Source organism: Sceloporus occidentalis, unplaced genomic scaffold (genome assembly GCF_023333645.1).
Source record: "Sceloporus occidentalis isolate IW3139 unplaced genomic scaffold, rSceOcc1.0.p SCAF_155, whole genome shotgun sequence".
NCBI lineage: Eukaryota > Metazoa > Chordata > Lepidosauria > Squamata > Phrynosomatidae > Sceloporus > Sceloporus occidentalis.
Window position 1 is genome coordinate 618078 of NW_028317135.1, and position 22604 is coordinate 640681.

General features: G+C 48.3%; 2 protein-coding genes across 2 annotated transcripts; one reads left to right on the plus strand and one right to left on the minus strand.

Annotated features, from left to right (window-relative positions):
- Positions 1-858: 858 nt before the first annotated feature.
- Positions 859-6972, plus strand: LOC149280458 (neuronal acetylcholine receptor subunit beta-2-like). The gene is made up of 6 exons (XM_089500426.1): positions 859-904; positions 3274-3419; positions 4279-4323; positions 5000-5109; positions 5432-6404; positions 6808-6972. The coding sequence occupies exons 1-6, from the start codon at positions 859-861 to the stop codon at positions 6970-6972; spliced, it is 1485 nt and encodes a 494-aa protein (XP_089356552.1).
- A 2480-nt stretch (positions 6973-9452) lies between these two features.
- LOC149280459 (double-stranded RNA-specific adenosine deaminase-like) lies at positions 9453-15750 on the minus strand. Its single transcript, XM_089500463.1, has 15 exons — positions 15170-15750; positions 14756-15085; positions 14253-14436; positions 13971-14098; positions 13528-13663; positions 13002-13216; positions 12676-12829; positions 12274-12445; positions 12092-12185; positions 11427-11546; positions 11201-11334; positions 10875-11057; positions 10591-10703; positions 10061-10185; positions 9453-9693 (listed from the first exon to the last, which is right to left on the minus strand). The coding sequence occupies exons 1-15, from the start codon at positions 15529-15531 to the stop codon at positions 9453-9455; spliced, it is 2691 nt and encodes an 896-aa protein (XP_089356589.1). The 5' UTR covers positions 15532-15750.
- Between the last annotated feature and the right edge of the window lie 6854 nt (positions 15751-22604).

The window sequence follows — 22604 nt, forward strand, 5'->3', positions numbered from 1 at the left end:
CCTGCCTGATTACTGGGGAGCCCTGCCTGAATACTGGGGAGCCCTGCCTAATTACTGGGGAGCCCTGCCTGAATACTGGGGAGCCCTGCCTGATTACTGAGGAGCCCTGCCTGATTACTGGGGAGCCCTGTCTGATTACTGGGGAGCCCTGCCTGAATACTGGGGAGCCCTGCCTGATTACTGAGGAGCCCTGCCTGATTACTGGGGAGTCCTGCCTGATTACTGGGGAGTCCTGCCTGAATACTGGGGAGCCCTGCCTGAATACTGGGGAGCCCTGCCTGATTACTGAGGAGCCCTGCCTGATTACTGGGGAGCCGTGCTTTGTTACTGGGGAGTCCTGCCTGAGACCTGGGGCCAGAGTCTTGAGCATCACAGAAGGATCTCCATGCACTGTGCGGGGTCCAGCACTAAGAAAACCATCTGCAGAGCGTAAACCACCAATTCTGCCGGAAAAACTGCAGAGCTCTGTACGAGGGTCCCGCACTACAAACAGCAACTGTGAACCCGGCCAGCGGGTCAGGACCAAGGACAGTAACTGTGGAGCCCAACTCTAGGGGTTCAGCACCACGGACAGCGGCTGCGGAGCACAGTACTTGGGTTCAGGGCCACGGACAGCGGCTGCGGAGCACAGTACTTGGGTTCAGGGCCACGGACAGCGGCTGCGGAGCACAGTGCTTGGGTTCAGGGCCACGGACAGCGGCTGCGGAGCACAGTACTTGGGCTCAAGACAACGGACAGCAGCTGCGGAGCACAGTACTTGGGTTCAGGACCACGGATAGCGGCTGCGGAGCACAGTACTTGGGTTCAGCACCCGGGACAGCGGCCATACTGGAGGACATGAGGTTATGAGGCAGGATGATGGGCCTTCTCTTCATGCAGCTCTGCCTGCTTGGGTTCCTGAGACGTAAGTACTGCCCGGGGGAGAAGGCAGGGCCTAAACGCAGCGCCGGGCCGCATCTCATGTGTGGTCAGATGGCAGCACAGCCTCCGACACCTCTCCGTACGGCAGAACACGGAAAGGGGATCTTCATAGGGGGGGGGGGGGGGGTAGATCCATTATATCTGTGTGCTGCGGGTGCGTTCTGGTTACAGGCAGGAGGTGTCGTCACATCATATATTCTGTGTATAGTTCTGGGGGGTCACATTATTTCCGTACTGTGTGTATATTTTCTGTATTGTTGGCCGGGGGGCTGTATTAGTTCTGGGTATATTCCATGGGCAGGGGGTAGGTGATGGGGTAACATTACACTTGTAAGGTACAGGCAGAGAGGGTCACAGTGTATCTTATCCCCGGTCAGGGGTTGGCGGCTTTATGGTTCACATTTTGACCCCTAAAGCCACTACAATCCGTAGAAATTCACTTTTTCTATTAACTTTACCATTAGGTCAGCCAGACTGCTGTAGACGGGGTAGGTCTTCTCCTGTCACTTTAATCATCTCTCTTTCTTTGATCCTGCGGCCCCATGGCCAGGCCTCGTAATGTCTAGAGAAACTTGCGACTACCTAATTGGTATAATTCAGGCAACTCTATGACATAGAGCTCGTTTTTTATCCTCTAAAACCTTGGGCCTAGCACCTGATAGTGATGTCATTAAATAAATGCGCAGCCTTATATTTATAAATGTTAAACTTTACTTTTCCAGCTGTGGTTTAGACTCGGGCTCCCGTTACTACTATAAATACAAGCTTTATGTATTAAAATCACTGTGCCTTTAAGCCGAGGCCTGTTTAATCTTTTATACAGCACATTTACATATTACATTTACGATTAGTGGTACATTGATGACCCCAGCAGAATGTAAATGCTTGCGCATGCTGAAACTCGCTGAAACTGCTTGTTATAAGATCTGTTAACCTGTAACAATGTTACGATTCCTCTAGACGAACCAAGCCTTCGTGCTTCTCGAAAAGGTGGCATTCTGACCACTACGGTGAAGCAGGGGTAAAAGGAGGCGGGCAATGATGTCATTGATGGGTGATGATATCATTGCGTGGGTTGGAAGGCAGGGAACGGCGTCAGGAATGAGGGCCGGTTCTAGAGCAGGGATGGGGAAGGACCGCGAAGGAGATGTTTTCTGGCAATTTTTCTGCTTTCCTGAATCACTCTAAACCCGAGATTGTGTCGGACTGTCAGGGCGGCTCAGCTCAGCCATGCGCGCGGAGGAGCAGGGCGCTCTGTATAATTCATAGACTCTCTGTATCGTGTGCATTATCTCCTCGTATGATAGTTCTCCTACTCGCTCTGGCAGTAGCGTGTTACTGCGTGACGTCACGCGTGTCAAAGTGTCGCGTGATGACTTTGGGAGGATTTGTACATATATATATATATATATATCGCCCGTGTGCGTTCCCAATACTCTTTACACAGAGGGCTGATTGCAGGCCCCGCTACTCACAGGGGAGAAGACACCATTACGGGTGCCGTGTCAGCGCTTAAAGCTGTAAAGTGTTCATCCATAAGGCGTAATCTGTGAGTCCCCGGGGGACCAGCGATTGGCCATCAGAAGTAACCCTTCGGCTACCGGGACGAGCCGAAGAACCTTGCTTTAGAAATGCAAATGCTTTCAGAACCTGAATACACGCTTTTCCATTTTTTTCTCCCCACCTGTCCGCGAGTCTTTTCACTCGACCGCTCACAGAATTGGGGATCAGCGTTTAGGAGATCTGAGGCTCGTTAACCGTTCTTCCTGGGTGTTACTAATGAGGACGTCAATACACAAGGTCTGTCGTGCTATGCCTGGGAGTAACGGGAAGCGAGTGTCTGGATTAGCCGTACTTTTCCCATTGGTGCCTCTTGGTAGCCAATTTAGGTGTTCATGCCCCTTTCATCCATGTCTGTCAAGGCCGTATTTCCCTTTATTATACTAACGGGGGCAGCGAGCAGGAAATGCCTGTATTTACAATGGCTTTTGGATGTAGGAACCTAGAACTTGTAGGAACCTAGAACCTGCCGGCAGATAAATCTTTCCTTCCATCTGTGCTGCCCATTGATCTCAATGCTGGAACTGTACTTGGTCCTTGGCCAGGGATAACCTTATGCTTATTGCGTTAACCTCTACCACTTCTGGATGGCTGGTCCACTTATCCACTTCCAGCTTGCATTCCTCATTTGTAAAACCCATCGTCATGTTGGCAGCCTCCGGCACACCAGCCATGGTCACTTTTTTTATTTGGGATATCCGGTCTTGGCTGAACGTATCTTCCTTTTCTCTTCCTCCTAAGGCGTATTTAGTTTTCGGTGGCCGTGGATCACTTTGTATCGTCCTTTTGCAGGGAGCGTGGGCACAGACACAGAGGAACGGCTGGTGGAATACCTTTTAGATCCTTCTCGATACAACAAACTCATCCGTCCAGCAACCAACGGCTCCGAGCAGGTCACCGTGCAGTTGATGGTGTCCTTGGCACAGCTCATCAGCGTCGTAAGTCCAGCCGCACTTACACAATACTTTCATGCTTTATCACATTGTTATTATAATATTATATTTGGATTATTATATGATTGTTATTATTATATTAGTATTATTATATGATTATTATTATTATATTAGTATTATTATATGATTGTTATTATATGATTATTATTATTATTATATTAGTATTATTATATGATTGTTATTATTATATTAGTATTATTATATGATTATTATTATTATTATTAGTATTATTATATGATTGTTATTATTATATTAGTATTATTATAATATTGCTATTATTATATTAGTATTATTATATGATTGTTATTATTATATTAGTATTATTATAATATTGCTATTATTATATTAGTATTATTATATGATTGTTATTATTATATTAGTATTATTATATGATTATGATTATTATTATTATTATTAGTATTATTATATGATTGTTATTATTATATTAGTATTATTATAATATTGCTATTATTATATTAGTATTATTATATGATTGTTATTATTATATTAGTATTATTATATGATTGATTGTTATTATTATATTAGTATTATTATATGATTGTTATTATTATATTAGTATTATTATATGATTGTTATTATTATATTAGTATTATTATATGATTGTTATTATTATATTAGTATTATTATATGATTGTTATATTATTATCACTCAGAGTGGTTTAGCTTTGTGGACGCAGACACTTTTTGTGAACTTGATCTGTTATAGTGTAACCTAAATGGAATGGAACATTCATAGAGGTTCTCAGAGCGGGATCTGGGTGATGTACACGAGATATATGTTATCACGTGGATATAGTCTGACTTCCCAATGTTTTAATTGCAGCATGAGCGGGAGCAGATAATGACGACCAATGTGTGGCTGACTCAGGTAAAGGCTTTATAGCAACTTTATAGTGTCCGTGTATATGGTCTATCTGAGATATAATCATATAACTGTTTATGTTGCGTTGTTATATTGTCCCAGGTTTCTGCAGATATCTCTACCAGTCCCCCCCCATAAGACACCCCGAATCTAAGACAAGGCCAACGACGTTAATGTTACAGCAGGAAAAACGGGGAGACTAGACGGGCCGTAGGGGGCCGCTCTGCCGGCAAATTCTATGTTTTTGTATTAATCCAGAGTGTGTTGTTCAGTCCCTGCATCATCGCCCTTTCAAGGTGACTGTGACCTCATCACCTCTCCTTATCTAGACTCAAGGGAATGTTTCCTAAATCCCCTTCCTTTCAGTTCAAGAACCAAATCAATGCTTTCCCTCTATACGGGTGTTCCGGGTATGTAATGATTTCTGTATACCCTTCCACATCAGAGCCCTGCAGCTGATTTTCTAACCCGCAAGACGTGGCCCTCCGCGGCATGTCGCTGGTCACCGGTATTTTCTGATTACTAGATCGTTACAATGCGTTATTGTTTCAATCGAGTTTGGCCCGGCACCTAGAAAGACACAGGTTGTTAAAGGGACCAAATCTGAAACACCCTAAGAATAAAGCCTGACTTCGTAGCCTGGCTGTCTCCGTGTTAACCTTGGATTGATTGCTCCTCGCAGGAATGGGAGGATTATAGGCTGACTTGGAACCCAGCAGAGTTTGACAACATGAAGAAAGTGAGACTTCCCTCCAAACACATCTGGCTTCCTGACGTGGTGCTCTACAACAAGTAAGTGCGGACATTAGAAACATGGAGACGCGTCAACGTATCTCAACGCACTGAACCTTACGTAAGATCCGAGACCCCCTTTTACGATCTTTGGCATCACCAAGCGGCGGCGGGCTTTCAGGATCTCCTGGCAGAGGAAGTGAAGGGGAGAGACAAAACCAGGGCAAATTATTTGTCAAGTGATAAGAATACCGTAACGCCCTGGTCAGTCCCTCCAAACTTAGCACAGTCAATGTCACGGAGGGTTCTCGGGTAGGGAATCTACCTAAGTTTTTGTTTGTGGCCTTCGTGATTTATCTGCCCTCTCTGTTTTTCCCGCTAGTGCCGATGGCATGTATGAGGTGTCATTTTACTCCAACGCTGTGGTCTCCTACGATGGAAGTATCTTCTGGCTGCCTCCTGCCATATACAAGAGCGCCTGCAAAATTGAGGTTAAGCATTTCCCTTTCGACCAGCAGAACTGTACCATGAAATTCCGCTCTTGGACTTATGATCGCACCGAGATCGATCTTGTTCTGAAGAGCGACGTGGCCAGCCTCGATGACTTCACGCCCAGCGGCGAGTGGGACATCATCGCTTTACCAGGCAGGAGAAACGAGAACCCGGAGGACTCGACCTACGTAGACATAACCTATGACTTCATCATTCGACGTAAACCTCTGTTCTACACCATCAACCTAATTATACCCTGTATTCTCATCACGTCGTTGGCCATCTTGGTCTTTTACCTGCCTTCCGACTGCGGAGAGAAGATGACGCTCTGCATCTCGGTGCTGCTTGCGCTGACCGTCTTCCTGCTGCTCATATCCAAGATCGTACCTCCGACTTCTCTCGACGTCCCGCTGGTGGGCAAATACCTGATGTTCACCATGGTTCTGGTGACTTTTTCCATCGTGACCAGTGTCTGCGTGTTAAACGTGCACCACCGATCCCCCACCACACACACCATGCCCCCGTGGGTCAAAGTGGTCTTCCTGGAAAAGCTGCCAACTTTCCTTTTTATGAAGCAGCCGAGGCAGAATTGCGCCCGCCAGCGGCTTCGGCAACAGAGACAGAATCAGGAGCGGGCGAGCGGCAGCTTTTTCCTACGAGACAGCGCCAAATCCTGCACCTGCTACGTCAACCAGGCCACGGTGACAAAGTACGGGGGGCAGCTTCCCGAACTACCGGAGGGGGTGAACGGATTCCGGGACCGGCAGGGCAAAGTCCGCCAGTGTCTGTGTGGCTTAGAGGAAGCTGTGGAGGGGGTCCGCTTCATAGCCGATCACATGAAAAGCGAAGACGACGACCAGAGCGTGAGTAAAAAGGTTTTATTCCCTACTTGCGAGAGTCTGGTCCCCGTACATACAGTCACACGATACATGATCACGTTAGTCTTTGGAGTTTCCTTTCGCGAGAGGCGCACCCCCTCTGCTGTTTCCTATTTCTTAGATTCAGACCACGGCGGCGTGGATAAAAAAAACAAAAAAACGATTGTTTAGTTTTTTTTATTGGGTAAACATTGTATCTAAAAAGTAAACTTAAACACATGAAGGGTTCAGGGTAGTTTTATGCCGGCTGCCGGCGGCCGATTCCTTTTAGAACCTTTATTGAAGCGAAGCAAACGTTGAAGGACGCTCGGCAGAACGGTCGCCTTCCTTCACTGAGCATCGGGATCACTCACAGAGGGCTTAATGTTTTCGCCTCCTCTATTTGCAGGTGAGCGAGGACTGGAAATATGTTGCCATGGTGATCGATCGACTCTTCTTATGGATCTTTGTGTTCGTCTGCGTGTTTGGGACAGTCGGCATGTTTCTGCAGCCACTTTTCCAGAATTACACGACAAATACCCTGCTTCAGCTGAACCACGCGGCTCCCAATTGACTGCTGGGGCGGCGCGGTCACGGGACGGAAACGTGCGCTCGGCAAAAGTTTGGTACCAGTAGGAAATACCCCGGACTCTCCAGCTAAGTCATGCTTAGGGAACTGGGCCCTTCTCCCCTTCACTTAAAGAATTAGTCTAACGCCAAGATGCCAAGAACAGAATCTTCCGCGTTCGGTTTCTTCCGACGCGGTCGGCGGCTTTAGGGTTCACCGCAGAAATCCCTGTGCACTTTTTTGAGATTTTGGTAGGAGGGGATTACATTTGAATGTACGACCCGCTTTCAGTTCAAGCAATAAAGTTACAAAGAACAGCTGGCCCTAGGGCCATGTAGCTTTTAATCCCCTAAAGGAATTCATATTTAAAAGGGGGCCGGTGGCATCGAGCCTCATTCTGTATGACCGGCCACCTTTCACGCACACGAGGCCCTGGGACAGATCACCTCGGGACAGATCTTCCGCGTCGTCCTCTGATGTTCTTGTTCAGTTCCTTTGCAGGTGCGACGTTAGGGAGAGAGTCTCGTGGATAAGAGTTAGAGAAGTTCAGGAACCTGCCTTGCATGTTAGAGAAAGTACTTGGTTAAAGGTAGGTGCAAGTTTTCTATACCGGACCAAAGAACGGTCTTCTCCAGCACCCCGTGCAAACGCTTCGTTTTCATGTCGGCATGTTTCGCTCTAACCCGGGAATGACAGACGCGAGGTGGAAACCGAGGACTCCCCGATGGTTTTTAAAACGTTCCCAACACAACTGGGAAACACGACCTGTGCGCTAACGGCCCTCTCCACTCCTTAGTTATCTGCGCCTTCCTCGCGTGTGACCGCACGGGGGTTCAGATGTACTCCGCTCCCTGCAGGTTCTCTTAAAACAGATTTATATTAAACTGCTCTGTTTGAACGGTTATTCTTCGCAGCTCGCCCCATCTTAGGCTTATATTTAAAACATATAAAACAGACTCACCGCCCAAAATAAAAAGAAACCTTCATTAATCAACCGAGCAGAAAACAGGCCATGTATTGTGCCAGAAATATATATACTATATATATTATATATAATTCATGCTCTGGGTGCTCGCTGTGTATCACCTCAATGATACGTTATAAAATCGCTGAACGTTCGGCGGTGTCCTGATTAAGGTGTACAGTGTCCAACGAGGAAAAAAACAAAAAACAACTTAAAGCGTAAAAGGTTTATTATAACGCATCTTAAATTGTTTATTTAACATACACAGGGTGTATTTCCAGTGCGTCAGGACAAGGAAACTTTGAACGCAAAGACTGCCGTTTTTTTGTTGACAGCTGTCCTATTAGATCGCTGTTCACAAAAAAAAACAACAAAAAAAACATGCGCGCCCAATGCCTATAGAACAGTATTTTAAATAAGCGGCACAGGTGATTGGCAACCCCAAGCAATGTGGAAAAAATAAAATAAAAATATATATATAGTTTTCCCCCCCATAATCGGAAAGGACTCGGGTTTTAATATGGAATGTTATGGAAAACCGCGTCTAGCTCAAAGTTTCAATTACTGGATAGTTCTAAACAAACTTCTAAACAAAGTAATCGTTTACAGCTATAGTAACCATGAGACATGCGCCAGCGCGCCGTGTCGGCTACAACACAGCTACAGCCCCCGAAAAATGAAAGGCATTAAATTAAAGACATCGCAAAATTCACACAACCAAGAAATGGTCTCGAAGGTGCCGTCTCTAAAAAGTCACTGGATGTCGGCGATGAGAGAGAAGCTGATCCCCGTGACGTAAGGCACGCTGGGTCCCGTCTAAACGCTGCGTGTAAACCTTAGGATGCGTAACGCCTGTGCAACTGCACAGAAAAAGGGATTTTTACTCCTAAAACCAAGCTGGAGAATCCTCTTTAAACACAACGGGCATCTGGCTCGCAGTTCTCCGCCATTCAAATGCTGTAAAAATGGGGGATTTGGGGATAATTTTAGAACAGCAAACGAATGACAGCCTTTGGCGTGCTTTCTACTTACACAATATTTTTTCATTCCGGACACAAAACAGGAGAGGAGCTAAAAAAATAAAGGTCCGGTCTATTGCTAAGATTCATTGAATTATGTAAAAGTCTAAAATTAAAAACAAATTCTAAATTTGTCTTGTGGCCGTGTCAACCCCTCCACTCTATATATATATATCTCTATATATATATCTATTAATTCTCAAAGTATTGCTGCAGAAGGGAGAGGGGGGGTTAACAGGAGTAAAAGGAAAATTTGGACCGCCAGTAAAAATAAAATAAAATAAAATCCGGGGCAGGCCGGAAGTTCCACCCATACAGAGTAATCTATTACCCCCAAGTTCGTGACCGGAGAGTGTAAATTAAAGCGTCGTTTGGACAGAACAGAGGGATGTCCCAGCAACAAGCAGAACACGGGATTTGCGGGCAACAACCATGAACTGACACTCAGTGCAAACCTGGTAACTTTCTCGTACAAAAATTCACGGGGACTTATTTTTTTTTTTTTATTTGCTGGCCACGGTAAAGCTCTTTTCTTCCTGTGGCTTGCCTATCCAGTTCCCGTAACCCATGCTCTCCAGAGCTTTGAAGAAAAGTCCTTTGGCCTTCTGATACGAGGTGGCCGCTGCTTTGATGTCACCGTAGGTGCTGAAATGTAAAAGGTCTTCGCGCTTGTGCTGTCGGCAAAGTTCTTGGAACATGGAGAACATCCGGAGCTTCGTTACGCGGGACACTTCCAGCTTGGATCTGTTGGATAAAAAGGAGAGAGAGAACCAATTTCACGTCGCAGCCAAAACCAGCCAAGCGATCCGCCGGGGAGCGTGTGGTGGCGAAACAACGGCAGGAAGATATATATTAAAGGAACTTTTATTAAAAGCGTGCCCGTCGTCCGACACGCATGACTAAAGGAGCTGGAAAAATCGTCCAGGATCTTTTTACAGCAGAAGGAAAGTGAGGCGCTCTGCTGGAGAAAGCAGCCTGCAATGTCTAAAGGACAAGCCGTTTTCTCAACATTTTAGGGGGCCGTTAAGTAAGAGCCGCGGCACTCTAAAGAAAAGCTTTAGATAAGCTGATGTCCCTTTACTTTTGGGGTGAGTTTCCCGCTCTGGCTTACCCCTCCACTTTCCCCTTTGTTCCATCCAGTACTTCTACTTCTTCGTCCGCCATGCACCAGTTCACGCTGGACTCCTTTGTCTTCCCAGTCTGCCGGTGAGAGTCATACACGCTGACGCGCCCGACCTGAAGCACACAAGGGAGTTACACGTGGATACAAACCTTACGTTCCAAGGATGGCTTCTCCATACTGAGCCCCCCAGGTGCAGGATCTCACATTCTATAAGCTCATGGACGACGACCCTGGACTGCCTTGATGAGAGAGGCAATTCTGCATTGTGTCAGGAACCTCTACGTAGTGGCGTACGTTTTAGGTAAAGGCTCTATTGCTTTGATCCGTGTTAAAACTCTAGTGTGCGCCCATCCCTAAAACATCCCTGGGAACACAAAATACTACAACCGTCCCGGAGCTAACCGGATACTACACTAATAAATGCTTTGTCGAGTTTCAGGTCTTTAGGACTTCTTCGTAAAATAGTAGAACGTAATGCAAGGAGCAGGACAAGCTGCACACAAATGACGCTTGCGTACCTCTGGATGATTGACAATGAACATGTCGGGCAGCTGCTGCTGGAAAGAATCGCCGTCCCGAGTCATCCGGCAGCAGATGGCTCGAGTCAGGTGGCCCTGGCTGAACAGGTAGCCTGAGGAAAACGCAGAAGATAAACAAGTGACACGCACAGCAACAGCAACTGGGGTAAGTGCACCTAAAGGGGTGATCGTGTGTCCTTCAAATGCCCGGCGGGCAGTAAAGACTGAGCCCGGGAACATGTGCTTCCAGCTTTGTAATGTCGGGGAGTTATATGCAAGCGTACCGAGTGTGAGTGAGCTGAGGTACACTGGCTCGAGGAAGTGAGTGAGGATGGCGCCCTGCAGGCCCAGCACATTCCAGCGTAAGATCTTGTCGCTGCAGGACATGGTGCGCAGCCGCTCGCCGTGCTGGATCCCGTCCCAGGTGGGAACAATATCGCTCGACTCCACCGGTATCGTGCCTTCTCCTGGAAAGAACATGAAATAGATTAGGGAGAACGCGGCACCTGAATCCCAGTCGCGCAGGGAACACGTGCAGCATTGTGCCCGGGCCCAACGACGGGACGAACCGGAGGCTACAGCAGTCATTCATAACGCAGACGCCACTAACCATTTTCCACCTTGGTCCGTAACTTGCCCTGTTTAGGGTTCTCAAAAAGCGGGTAGTGCTTGTTGTCTCCGTTGGCGCTGGGTTGCTCGCTGCACGACTTGTCAAAGAGCGCCCCATCTCCACAGGGAGCGGTACTGCAACACATCGGCCAACGTGCGTTAGAGATTGCTTCCGCTAATACCGTACCCGGATGGGTTCGCCAATGATCTTGTGAGCGCACACTCACCTGATGTACAAGTGAAAGGTCACGTTAGGCTTGACCCTCAGCAGATCCCCTTCCGCCTCCTCGAAGATGGTGTCTTCTGGAAACTCTGGGTTGTATTTCATGAGCTGGCTGTACAGAAACCTGGAGAGAGAGAGAATTAAATGAATTAACTAAATTATTCTCTGCGGACAGGGTGCGGATCCCACGCATCTGGCACAAGAACGCAAGGGAGGAGCAGATTTTAAGACGCAAATTTGTTCCATGGGCAATCTAAGATGACAGGAAGATTTACCGGGTCTGAGAAGCTGCAGGTTTAAGCTGCAGTAAAGCCTTTTAACAAATAAGCCTTATCTGAGAAGAATTTGTTAATCCACGCACATGCCCTGACTCATTTAAAAAGCGTGGCAAAGATTGGACTTTAAATAGTAATTACATTCCTGGGCACGAGACATACGATTGTATCATCTCTCTCAGCAGACACGCCGTGATCTCCCCCTATCTGATTTTTATTTTTGGGGGTTTCTATTACGTGATCTGATTTTTATTTTTGGGGGTTTCTATTACGTGTGCCGCCCAATAACTGGTGCAGGAATCAGGCTGATGGGTTAGAAGTGTGTTTAATTTCCATAGGTCGACTAGTTCTGTTAAGAAAATATATATACAGGCAGGCGACCCCAAACACTCACCTTATAAACCCTCTCCGAGAAATAACCTCCGCATGGCAGTCGTTGACGGTCTCTCCGCTTAAACTGAGCTCCTCGCCCTTCACGCAGCGGTTTCCTTACAAGACATACTCAGTGATTACACTCTGATTACACTCTGGGGGCCACGACATGTAACGACACGGAGGAAGACAGCTCACAATTACCCGTTCCAATGCTGACTACGGTCCCCAGGTCGTCGCTGCTTTTCTTCATGATAATGGCGGCCAGGATCTTGCGGCCGAGGAGGCTGTTCTGGATGCGCGCCGTCAGGCTGTTGAATTTCTGGTGGCTGAGCATGGCGATTTGGTCGTGGATAGTGCTGCCACCCACCGGGAGCTGTGAAATCGGTAAGATCAGCGGGATATCGATGGGAGTGACAGCCGCAGAAGTAAGGCGGTCATCAAAGAGACCTCTACAAGTTGCATTAAGAAACGGTTGCTCCCAGAGGGTTTTCGGGAATCACTCAGCCGGAGGCGGCAATATTTACCGGCATTAAGGAGCCGACATGTGGGTGCGTGCGCAGAAAGCCATAATGTAACAGACCCAATTTGGATCGGTTCTCTCACCTCGGAGACAATGTCACCTTCGCGAACTGCTTTCTCGCTCTCCCCAATCAGCACCCGCAGGGCAGCGTCTGCGGCTTCCGCCTTGGCCTGTTTCTTACTGGATGCCGTGACTGCTGGGAACCATCGGCCCCCGACCTTTGCTTGGAAAACAAACCTGGGGGGTTGAGAGACAGGGGTGATTCAAGGGCCCATGATGACGTTATTTCATCCTGCACACCGCGGCGCTGCCAAGATCAAGACCTGTCACCGCTTTTAACAGAACCTAACACGGCGTAGATGACATAGAAGGCGTACAGCACGAGGACATTAGGAAGATGCACACGTACTTGGGATCGTGAGGAGGCCCGGTTTGGTTGACCATCCTGAACTCAGCCGCGAAGCCCTTGGCCCGGGAGTACTCCAGAAGGCCGCTCACTGGGTTGGCGTTCAGATACTTGATGAAATCTCGCACTCCGGAACCCTGAGCCATCTTTAGGTCGTCCGCCGAAAGCTCTGGGACCGCAGGAAATTCTGAAGTGTTGGTATCGGAGACTGGTTCAAACTGAGACGAGGGATTTAGTTGCCACACGGTAAGCAAAAACAAGCAAAAAAAGCCCCCAAACAGATCCTATGTCATCTAACAGTATAAAGAGCAGCTTCTCGAACTTGTTGACGTCTGGTTTCTCCAATTCTCTTGGGAACGAACTTCAGAAATGGCACATTCTATGAGCAATCCATCCATCGATGACTGGCTCAAGGGCTTAGCCGGAACAATTTGATCCAAGCCTTACTCACTTCCGATGAACCGTATAGCAGAGCTCGAGTGGATTAAGGTTTAAGACTACACACCGAGTGCAAACGCCCGACCATTACCTTCTCTGTCTGTAAGACCGATTCCCCCAGGAGGAGTCTGACGGCAGCTTCGGCGGCTAGTTGCTTGGCCATCTTCTTGTTGTTCGCTACCACCGACGGGAATGTCTGCTTGCCGATCTTCACCATGTACGTGAACCTGCAATATTGTTGTTCATATGTGGCAGGCAGCAGAGCAGATCCCTCTCTCACTAACCCGACCTAATAGCATCATTACGCAAATAATTTATTTTGGATGGAACTCTGTATCTATTTTTAAATCACGCTAAGGTCCGAAAACGTCTTTCGACACAAGCTTACTTTACTACGCAGTATTTAATCTGGATGCACGGTAGTGAAAGATTTAACACAAAATGTTTTTTCTTGGGCTATTAATAATCAAAAAGAAACACTCCAAAAAACTTAGAACACGATGCCCAGTCCTGCTGGAGGATCACGTGACTCACCTTGGGTCGTGAGGGGGTCCCTCCTGGGATACCAGCACAAACTCGCACATGTTCCCGGACTTCTGTCCGTGCTCCATGAGGACACTAATCGGATTTTTACCGCTTGAGGGGAACGACTGCAGTACAGGCTTCTACAAGACAAAAGATAATGCGGATTTCAACGAAAGCAGAGCAGAAGAGGACCCCCACTTTAAAGGTCAGGTCAGACAGGGGCATATTCAAGGAACAGAAGTGGTCAAGCGGCTCAAACAGCGAAAGCTGGATCTACCAAGAAGAACCTACCACCTCCTCCTGTACCGGCTGGACCTCCATCTTCTCCGCCAGAACCTGCTCTTCCGTTCCACCCTGCTCCTCGCGCAGGAGGATGCGAAGGGTGAGAGAAGCAGCTTCCTTCTTGGCGTTCTTCTTGCTACTAGCCTCAGCTGGTGGGAAACGACGGCCATTAATCACAGCTTGGATTTTAAACCTATGGGAGCAAGCGAGAGGCGTTATTAAGGGTCGGCATACAAGCGTCGCAGGAGTTTGACGATTCCCAGCTTGCCGTCTGTGCGGAAATTCTTCTAAACGGTGCGTCTTCACAGATAAAATGGGACATTGCCATAGAAAGGATTTATTAGGCTATTTAAAGTAATGATCGGATCATTGAAAATGACATCAAGATTCAGTATGAAGGCTTATTATGTGATGTCGCAAACACGGCTATGCGCCAAACACGGCTATGCGACACTTTTTAAGTACAATCTGAGGGGGTTTACTCAGCAAGCAGTCTGCCGTCTGATTCCTACCTGGGGTCGTGCGAAGGCCCGCTCTGCTCGAGAAGGACAAAGTCACATTGCTCCGAGCAGAAGTGTGCGAACTCCAAGAGGCCACTGACCGGATTCTTCTCCTGGCAGGCCTGCAGCTTCTCCAGACGCGAGCATTCCCTGGTGTGTTCGTAATATTGCGTGATCGCCATAGTGTCCCCTGCTGCATCACCCGAGAAGATATCGGATGCCCTGTTCATTACGTTGAGGCTTTCGGGTAGGTCGTCAAGAGCCCACTTTCCATTTTCATAGTCGTCGAACGCCCTGCGCCTGGAACGCTTCTTGGGTGGCTCCTCCGAAGGAACCACGGGGCTAGGTACTGTGGATACCGGTTCTCCACCCGTGTTGTCTTTTGCCAAGGCCTGTTGCCCATTCTCAACGTTGGAGACTACCTGCTCTACGTTGGAGGCTACCTGCTCTACGTTGGAGGCTACCTGCTCTACGTTGGAGGCTACCTGCTCTACGTTGGAGGCTACCTGCTCACCATCATCCATCTGCACTGGTTCTTCCTGGATCAAAGACTCCTGGATTTCACTTGCTCGCTCTTTGAGCAGCATTCTTTCATGTTTCTTCGCGCTGAGCGACCATTTTATTGGGTTCGATCCATTCCTGCAGACATCTCCTTGTTTCTCCAAAGCATTCAAAAGTTGACTGATTTCGTGGGGTTTAGCTATTCCCACATTCTTCCGTACGCTGAGCGACGTCGATAGCGGGTTGTGGAACAAATACTTAAAGACCTTTTCCTTGTTCTCGGCCATAATTTGCGGACACCACGTGGCGGAGAAGGAGCGGGACAGCGAAGATGTAGAGTCGTCCCCCTCTTCCGAATCGCCTTCCTCTTGACTTTCACCGACCGAAGAGGCCACGGGAGGCGTGCAGGCGGAACGAATCCTCCAGCGTGGCGGCGTTTCCCAGTCCTTCTGCAGAAAACCTTTTTTTAGTAATTTGTAGAGGATACGATTGACAACTTTCTTCTCTACGCGGAAATATCTGGATAAATCTTTCGCGATGCGGGTCTCTCCGTCATTTAGCTCTCCGAAGAAACAAACTATGTCTTCCTCGAGCGGGTTAGAAGACACATGTAGGGCTTGGAAACCTTGTGACAGATTGGTAACGTTTCTTTCGGGGGGTCCCCGGGTGCTTGGCTGAGGGTAGTATGGATACCGTGGGGGGCGCGGTACGTTCTTTTGGGGTGGGTAATGTTTTTGCGGCGCTCGGTATGCGTTAAAACTCTGAGGGTTCGCATTAAATCCGGCAGTCCTTCCTTGGAGAAACTCTCTTTGCTGGGCTCGTAGGGTGTCTGGCTGATATTCCTGTATAGGCAAAGGGTTAATGAAAGAAGCAGTATTAGGATTGTGGCTGGAGTGATAGGATTTGTACTTGGGAAAGCGCCCCTGCCCTTCATATGCTCTTCTGTTCATTACTTGACACCAAGTGCAAGCCCGTAAACCTTAACGCACGGCAAGAAATAAGGAGGGAGCTGCGGGACGCTCTCCACCGATGGTCCCTGCCAAAAGGAGAATACACAATAACCACACAGCTCACAAGCACAACAGCCGCGGGACAACGACAGCTCGCCCCGCGAAACCGACCCACAACAAAGGCACCGAGCCACGTCAAGCGGCTCAGAACACAGACGCGCTTTGCTGTAAGCAGAGAAAAGAGGGAGCCCATATATATATATATACATATATATATATATATACACACGTTTAACCCGATACAGGGCTCCTTTCGCAGGGGGTAGTTGGCCCTTACTCTGGTGGTAAAATGCAGGGGCCGCAGAGTGCCAGAAGTAACGCCGTGTGGGATGTGGATGGCCAGACCCTCGTTATTAAATACCTTACTGCAATTTAGAGAGAAGAAAATGAAGATAATCACAGAAAACATACTTAATGCAATAACCAAAAAATACCTCGATCAGTTACAACGGGAGGAAAAGCGTTAAAACGGGAGGAAAAGCGTTAAAACGGGAGGAAAAGCGTTAAAACGGGAGGAAAAGCGTTAAAACGGGAGGAAAAGCGTTAAAACGGGAGGAAAAGCGTTAAAACGGGAGGAAAAGCGTTAAAACGAACGCTGCGGCCAGAAGAGAGAAAAACGAATGCCAAGTTAATCCAGATATTAAATTTTTTTTTATAATTTTAATAGAAAAAAAGCAACCAATGAGGAAGTCCGTGCTGGCACTGGCACCTTTAGGGTTAAATGGCGGTTCCTCAAAATAGTTGACTTTCAGGATTTTAGTAAAACCTTGTAAACAGCGTTAAAGGAGCCGCTGAATCTTTTCTCTGTTTACAGCAGGAACCCCGCGATGCGTCTCCCTGCGTGTATCCCGACCCCCGCATCCACCCCGGGGCAGAACGAAACTTTTACACGTAATGAAAAGTAAACGTTTCGCCGGAGCGGCCCTTACCTTGTTAAAAAGGACTGCCGGATCTGCACCGTACGGCATGGAAAGCAATCTCGGGGGCGGTCAGGGGGGCTACGGGAGGGCACGAGACGCACCATGCAGCGGCTGAGCACGGAAAGGATTTAAAGGCCGGGGAGAGGGGGCGGCATTCAGGGCCGCGGGGGATTAGTGCTGATCGCAGACCGTCTCCTGGGGAAGAGCTCTGCTAGGTTTCGCTTTCCATTCCTCGCCAAGCTCCCTCCCTCTGGCCTCGGTTAGTTTCAGATTACGCAACAGCCAATCAGACGGCCCAGAGGGCTGAGCCGCACCATAAACAAACCGAACGGAGGAATGTATGAATGGCAGGCACTCTGATGAAATGCCACAAGCGATGTACTCACAGCAGCCGACAGAGCCAGACCTCGGCCCACGGACATCAGCCACACACGAGGACTCAGCATTAAGTAGATCGGACCTCAGTCACGCTCCTGCTGCCAGTACATGACTTACAGCATCCAAAGCCAACCTGTCTAGTCCAGACAGTCCCTAACTCTCCTGCTACCACCTCTGCTGGAAGACTATTCCATTCAGCAACAAATAAAAATGCATCTTCATGGCATGATTTGCCTATTTCTTTCATAACTAAATTCATACAAGACGGGTGACCTGCCCCAAAATAATAGCGGCGTGGTTTGTGACTAATAACACCGCGCCTCAGGTTATGAAAAGCTTAACTACATACGGAAAAAGGTCCTGTACGGATCAAACAGAACCGGAATACACCGGTAACATCGGGATAGCGTTTACCGGCCAGCTCTGCCGTAACCCCGCTGGCAGCGATAAATCCCGGCACTCCCCTATTTATACTTTCATTGGACGGGGCTCCTAGGGTATAAACCTCAAGCTCTTAACCAAGTATAACGGACCCAGATACCACCCGTTAAACGTACAAATAACCGGACATGCGCTTTAATCGACAACAACCACCGATTAAGGTTTGAGTCTTTACAGCAGGAGAAACGGGGGCCGAATGGGGCCGATCTGCCGGCAAATTACGTGTTTCTTTCCCAGCAGGCGAGACACTCAAGGAAACACGACTGTGAAACGCGGCGGCAGCTTGGAAACTCTGATTCTGATTCAAAGCACCAGATAACAGCATGGAGAACTCCTCGAAGGGGAGCCCCCCCCACATCTGGGGCAAGAAGGCGGTAAGTCAGCTGCTGGCGGGGTATGTTAAGGCATTGCGCGGTGCAAACGTTTCTGCTCCTGCTTTCCCCGATGAAGCCTTATTCTCAGAGACAATAAATCTAAAGGTTCTGCTGGACGCCTACAGCGGCCTCTCAGCGCCCCGCTCACGCTTTCATTACAAGGCGATCAGAGACGCGTGGAGGTCGCGAGGAGACGGCCGCAGACTCCTGGCTACTCTGACGACTTCTCTACGGATAGTAAAGGTTCGCCGTCAGTCATTTTAATTGTCTATATTATCATAGTGAGACAGCTGTATTAGGGTAACGCGGGGTTAATTACAGAACCATCTCTCAGGCGGATGGTACGAACACGGGACCGCCACACACATCAAGCGGACAGTACGAACACGGGACCGCCACACACATCAAGCGGACAGTACGAACACGGGACCACCACACACATCAAGCGGACAGTACGAACACGGGACCGCCACACACACACACAGTAGGCAGACTGTATTCTCCCGACGATTTTGTGGGCTTTATACCATTTAATGTTTTTAATACCGTATTTATTCAGTAAAGTTTACGCCCCCCGAGATACCCCAGGGAGACCATCCGATCCACGCTTGAACCTGCCCCACTGCCACTGCACGGGGTATTAGCAAAGCATTAGCACGATCATTGCCCCGACACTCCACTAGCAAACAACTAACAGCAGTTTGGAAACACATTTAGAGAACACCCCCCTCCGGGGGCAAAGAGCAGGTGCACCCCCCCTCCTCCAAACCCGGGCAGGCTGGCTTACAGGCCGCTGCACAAGGCTAAGGGGCCGCCTCTTGGTGACAAGTACATGGCTTTTCCCAATAGCCCTCATTTGCCCCTTCCCACCGGGGCAGGCTGCTCCCCCACCCACCAAACAGAGCCTCCCGGTACTGATGAATGAGATGCCCTCCGCAGACTCACTCCCCGTCTCTTACCGACCCCGTGGTGGCGGCGACTGGCTGCTCCTCTCCCTTTGTCCCGACAGGATGTTACTTCCGGTCGGTGGGCTTCCGCTTCCGGGGGAACCCAAGCTACCCCCCCCGGCGAACTCTCGGTTTGTGCCTATTGACGTCAAACACATTGGACGTCGGAGCGGAGGGAGCGCTCCCAAACACGCATGCGCAGCGAGCGGAGGGGCTCCGAGGACACCTAGCGACAGAGACTGCTTACTGCATGGAGACTGGCAAGGGGGGCAGAAGGGCATTATGCATGGGGCTGCCCCGATGACAGTGTTCAGGCAGCTGTCAGCGCATGCATGCCTCTTTTTCCTGTTTTATTTGTAATGCATCATACAGACATCTGTGTTTAGTCAGCAGTTACACCCTCAGCTGGATCCTGTATGTGCTTCATTTATGGCATTGTTCTTGCCATGGCTGCTATATTAAGTTAATAATTAAGTTTTCGGTAGCAATCCTTTTCTCTTTGGTGAAACTGGGCACTATCATTAGCTGTCAGTATGACTTGTGTGTGTATACATACACACACGGGTACACACACGCACGGGTACACATGCACAGGTACACACACGTGTACACACACATACACGTGTATAGGTACACACGTACACAGCACGTGTACACACGTATACACGCATGGGTACACACACAATGGTACACGCATGCCCGGGTACACACGCACAAGGATACAGGTACACACACATACACATGGGTACACACTCACACATACAATACACACATACACACACTTCATGTGTCACAAACACAGTGTACAAACTAGTATAAATAAAAATAATAATAATAGAAACTATGGGCCCTAAACTGAATGGGTGGGCACAGAGACCTGTAGAGATCGCTGAGGGGTGTCGTGGGGCATTTGGGAGAGATTATTGGGCAGTAAGAGGACAAATGAGGCACCTCCTGGGTGCGGTTTGGCCTGTTAGCGTCACGCGACCTCTGCTTTCCGAGGAGAGTTGGGACTTGTAGTCCAGTCTGCGGATTTCACCGTATCAGGTTAACGCCGCTGAACTACAAGCCCCAGAATGCCACGCGCAATAGACTAGGGAACTGCTTCGCGCCTTTGCCAGAGCAGTCTCCTGAGTCTTGTGAGGCGGGCGGCAGCCGGGTAGGTGCGGGTGTGTGAGTGCGGTGTGCTGCACTCCGTGTCCCACGGTCTGGCATTGGTGTGTGAACGACTTGCACAAACTCTGGCCCACGGAGCTTGCACTCTACCAAACGTAACATTCCATCTGTCTCCTTATGACTCACACCTCATGGGTCCCGGGGGTGGTCGGGTCCTTTGACAGAATTTTAATACCTCATTACTAAATGTCTCACTTCCTTCTAATATTAATTTCCTTACACTTTTATTACTTATTGGTTTATATAGCGACAACATATTCGGTAGTGCTGTACCAATGACACCTAAGTATATATTGTAGTGCTCCAGGGCGGTTCTTTACTTTACATTTCAGTGTAATTTACGTCGGAATTTCTCATTGTATGGTCTTCGAATCTCTACCTGGGAGGCCTCAGAGTTTCTCAGGGTCTCACAGTCTGTGGCCGATACCTATTGGTATCCCTGCTTGAATACAGGTGACTCAAATGTTTAATGATAAGTCAGTTCCATGACGACTGGTATTACAGCCACACATATAGAATCTTTTATTAAAGGCTTAATAATTCGGTTCTTGGGGTCCGCTCCTTCATTAAATTCCCAGTTACGTGAGACCCCCTTGCAGCTTGCAGGCGCGTGTATCCCCCAGGAGAGCACGGGGCGACCCGTGTGCACGCATTAAACGCAGCGCTATACGGCCGCAAATACACATCATGCGCCATAAAGGGCACCGATAATAAAAAAAATGACAGGGGTCTGAAAATAAGCCCGTAGAGCCCGGGGGGAAAAAACCTACGGTACTAATTGCTGCTTTTTAAATCCCAGGTGATCGTACCGTAAGCGATGGAGCGAATCCCCCCCCCCCCGAGTGGGGTAACATAATGCGGAACGTGTCAGGTAGGTCCAAACCGCTTACCGTAATTACCTCACAAACAGCGAAACCGGTTTGAGTAAGGTATTGAGTTATGTTTATGGGTTTCTATTGCAGCTCAGTCTGAAATCTCATATGTAAGGAAGGCCTCTCTTCTGATCGGGCCGAAGACACCCCCAGGTAAAGGAACGCATTATGCATTCTTGTTTCATCGCCAATAAAAAGACCTTAGACGGCTATGTTAAATTGCAAATTTATTACAATATTTCTTTACCATACCTGGCTGAGGCAGGATACAACACTAGCATTCTGTCTATATAGAAAGAGTAAAAAATAGCTTGCGTGGTTAACTATATCTTTTATAAAATATAAAAAAATACGTCATCGGAAGATACATATTTCATAAGGTAATAAGAGATGAGCAGGTTGCCATCGACAACGGAGACAGCTCTGAGCACGCTACATGGTTATTATATATTACTGTGAATCACACACAACGTCGTCACGCCAGGATGTCGTCAGATGAGCAACAGACAGGACGGGTTTTATCCGCAGTCATGTGACCTGTTACGTGTCATGTTAACGGTTGCACTGGTAAATGACGTACCGGGGTCTGACCCGGAGAACTCACACTTTGGTAAATAAAACACCTCTACTGCGTTTATGCATCAAGTTCACATTCTAGAGGGGGATCAGGGTTACAGCGACAGCTGGACTACAACTCCCAGAATGGAAGCAATTGACATTTTGGTGGCTGTAGTCTGGTGGCAGCTTTTCAGGGCTGGGTTTTGCCATTAGGTATAACTGACCATCCGTACCTAGCCGTTCCAGGAATGTAAATTATTATTATTTATTATTATCTTTTATTTATATAGCGCCAACAGTTTACGCAGCGCTTAAATTGAGGTCATTGTTGAAGGCGCGCATGCGTACTAGGTGCTGTTATGGGCTCGAGGTGCTTTAGACAGCGTCGAGGCATTGTGCCTTTGGCAAGTTACCCCACCAGGCAAGATTGTGAATGGTGGGGACTCGGGAGAACATGGGGCCGCTCGCGGAATATTTCACGTGGAAACCCTCTGTAGGGCACAGGGAGGCTTCATTCTTTGAAACAAATATGGCCGTTCCTTATAAAGTGTATGACTGCGTCTCGGCATAAGACCTCATGTGCAAATCATATTAACATACTGGGATGTCTGATGATATTATAGACAATTACTGTTTGGGTGCCCTGGTCCCTTTAACAAGGTACAACAAGCTGACGTCTGATAA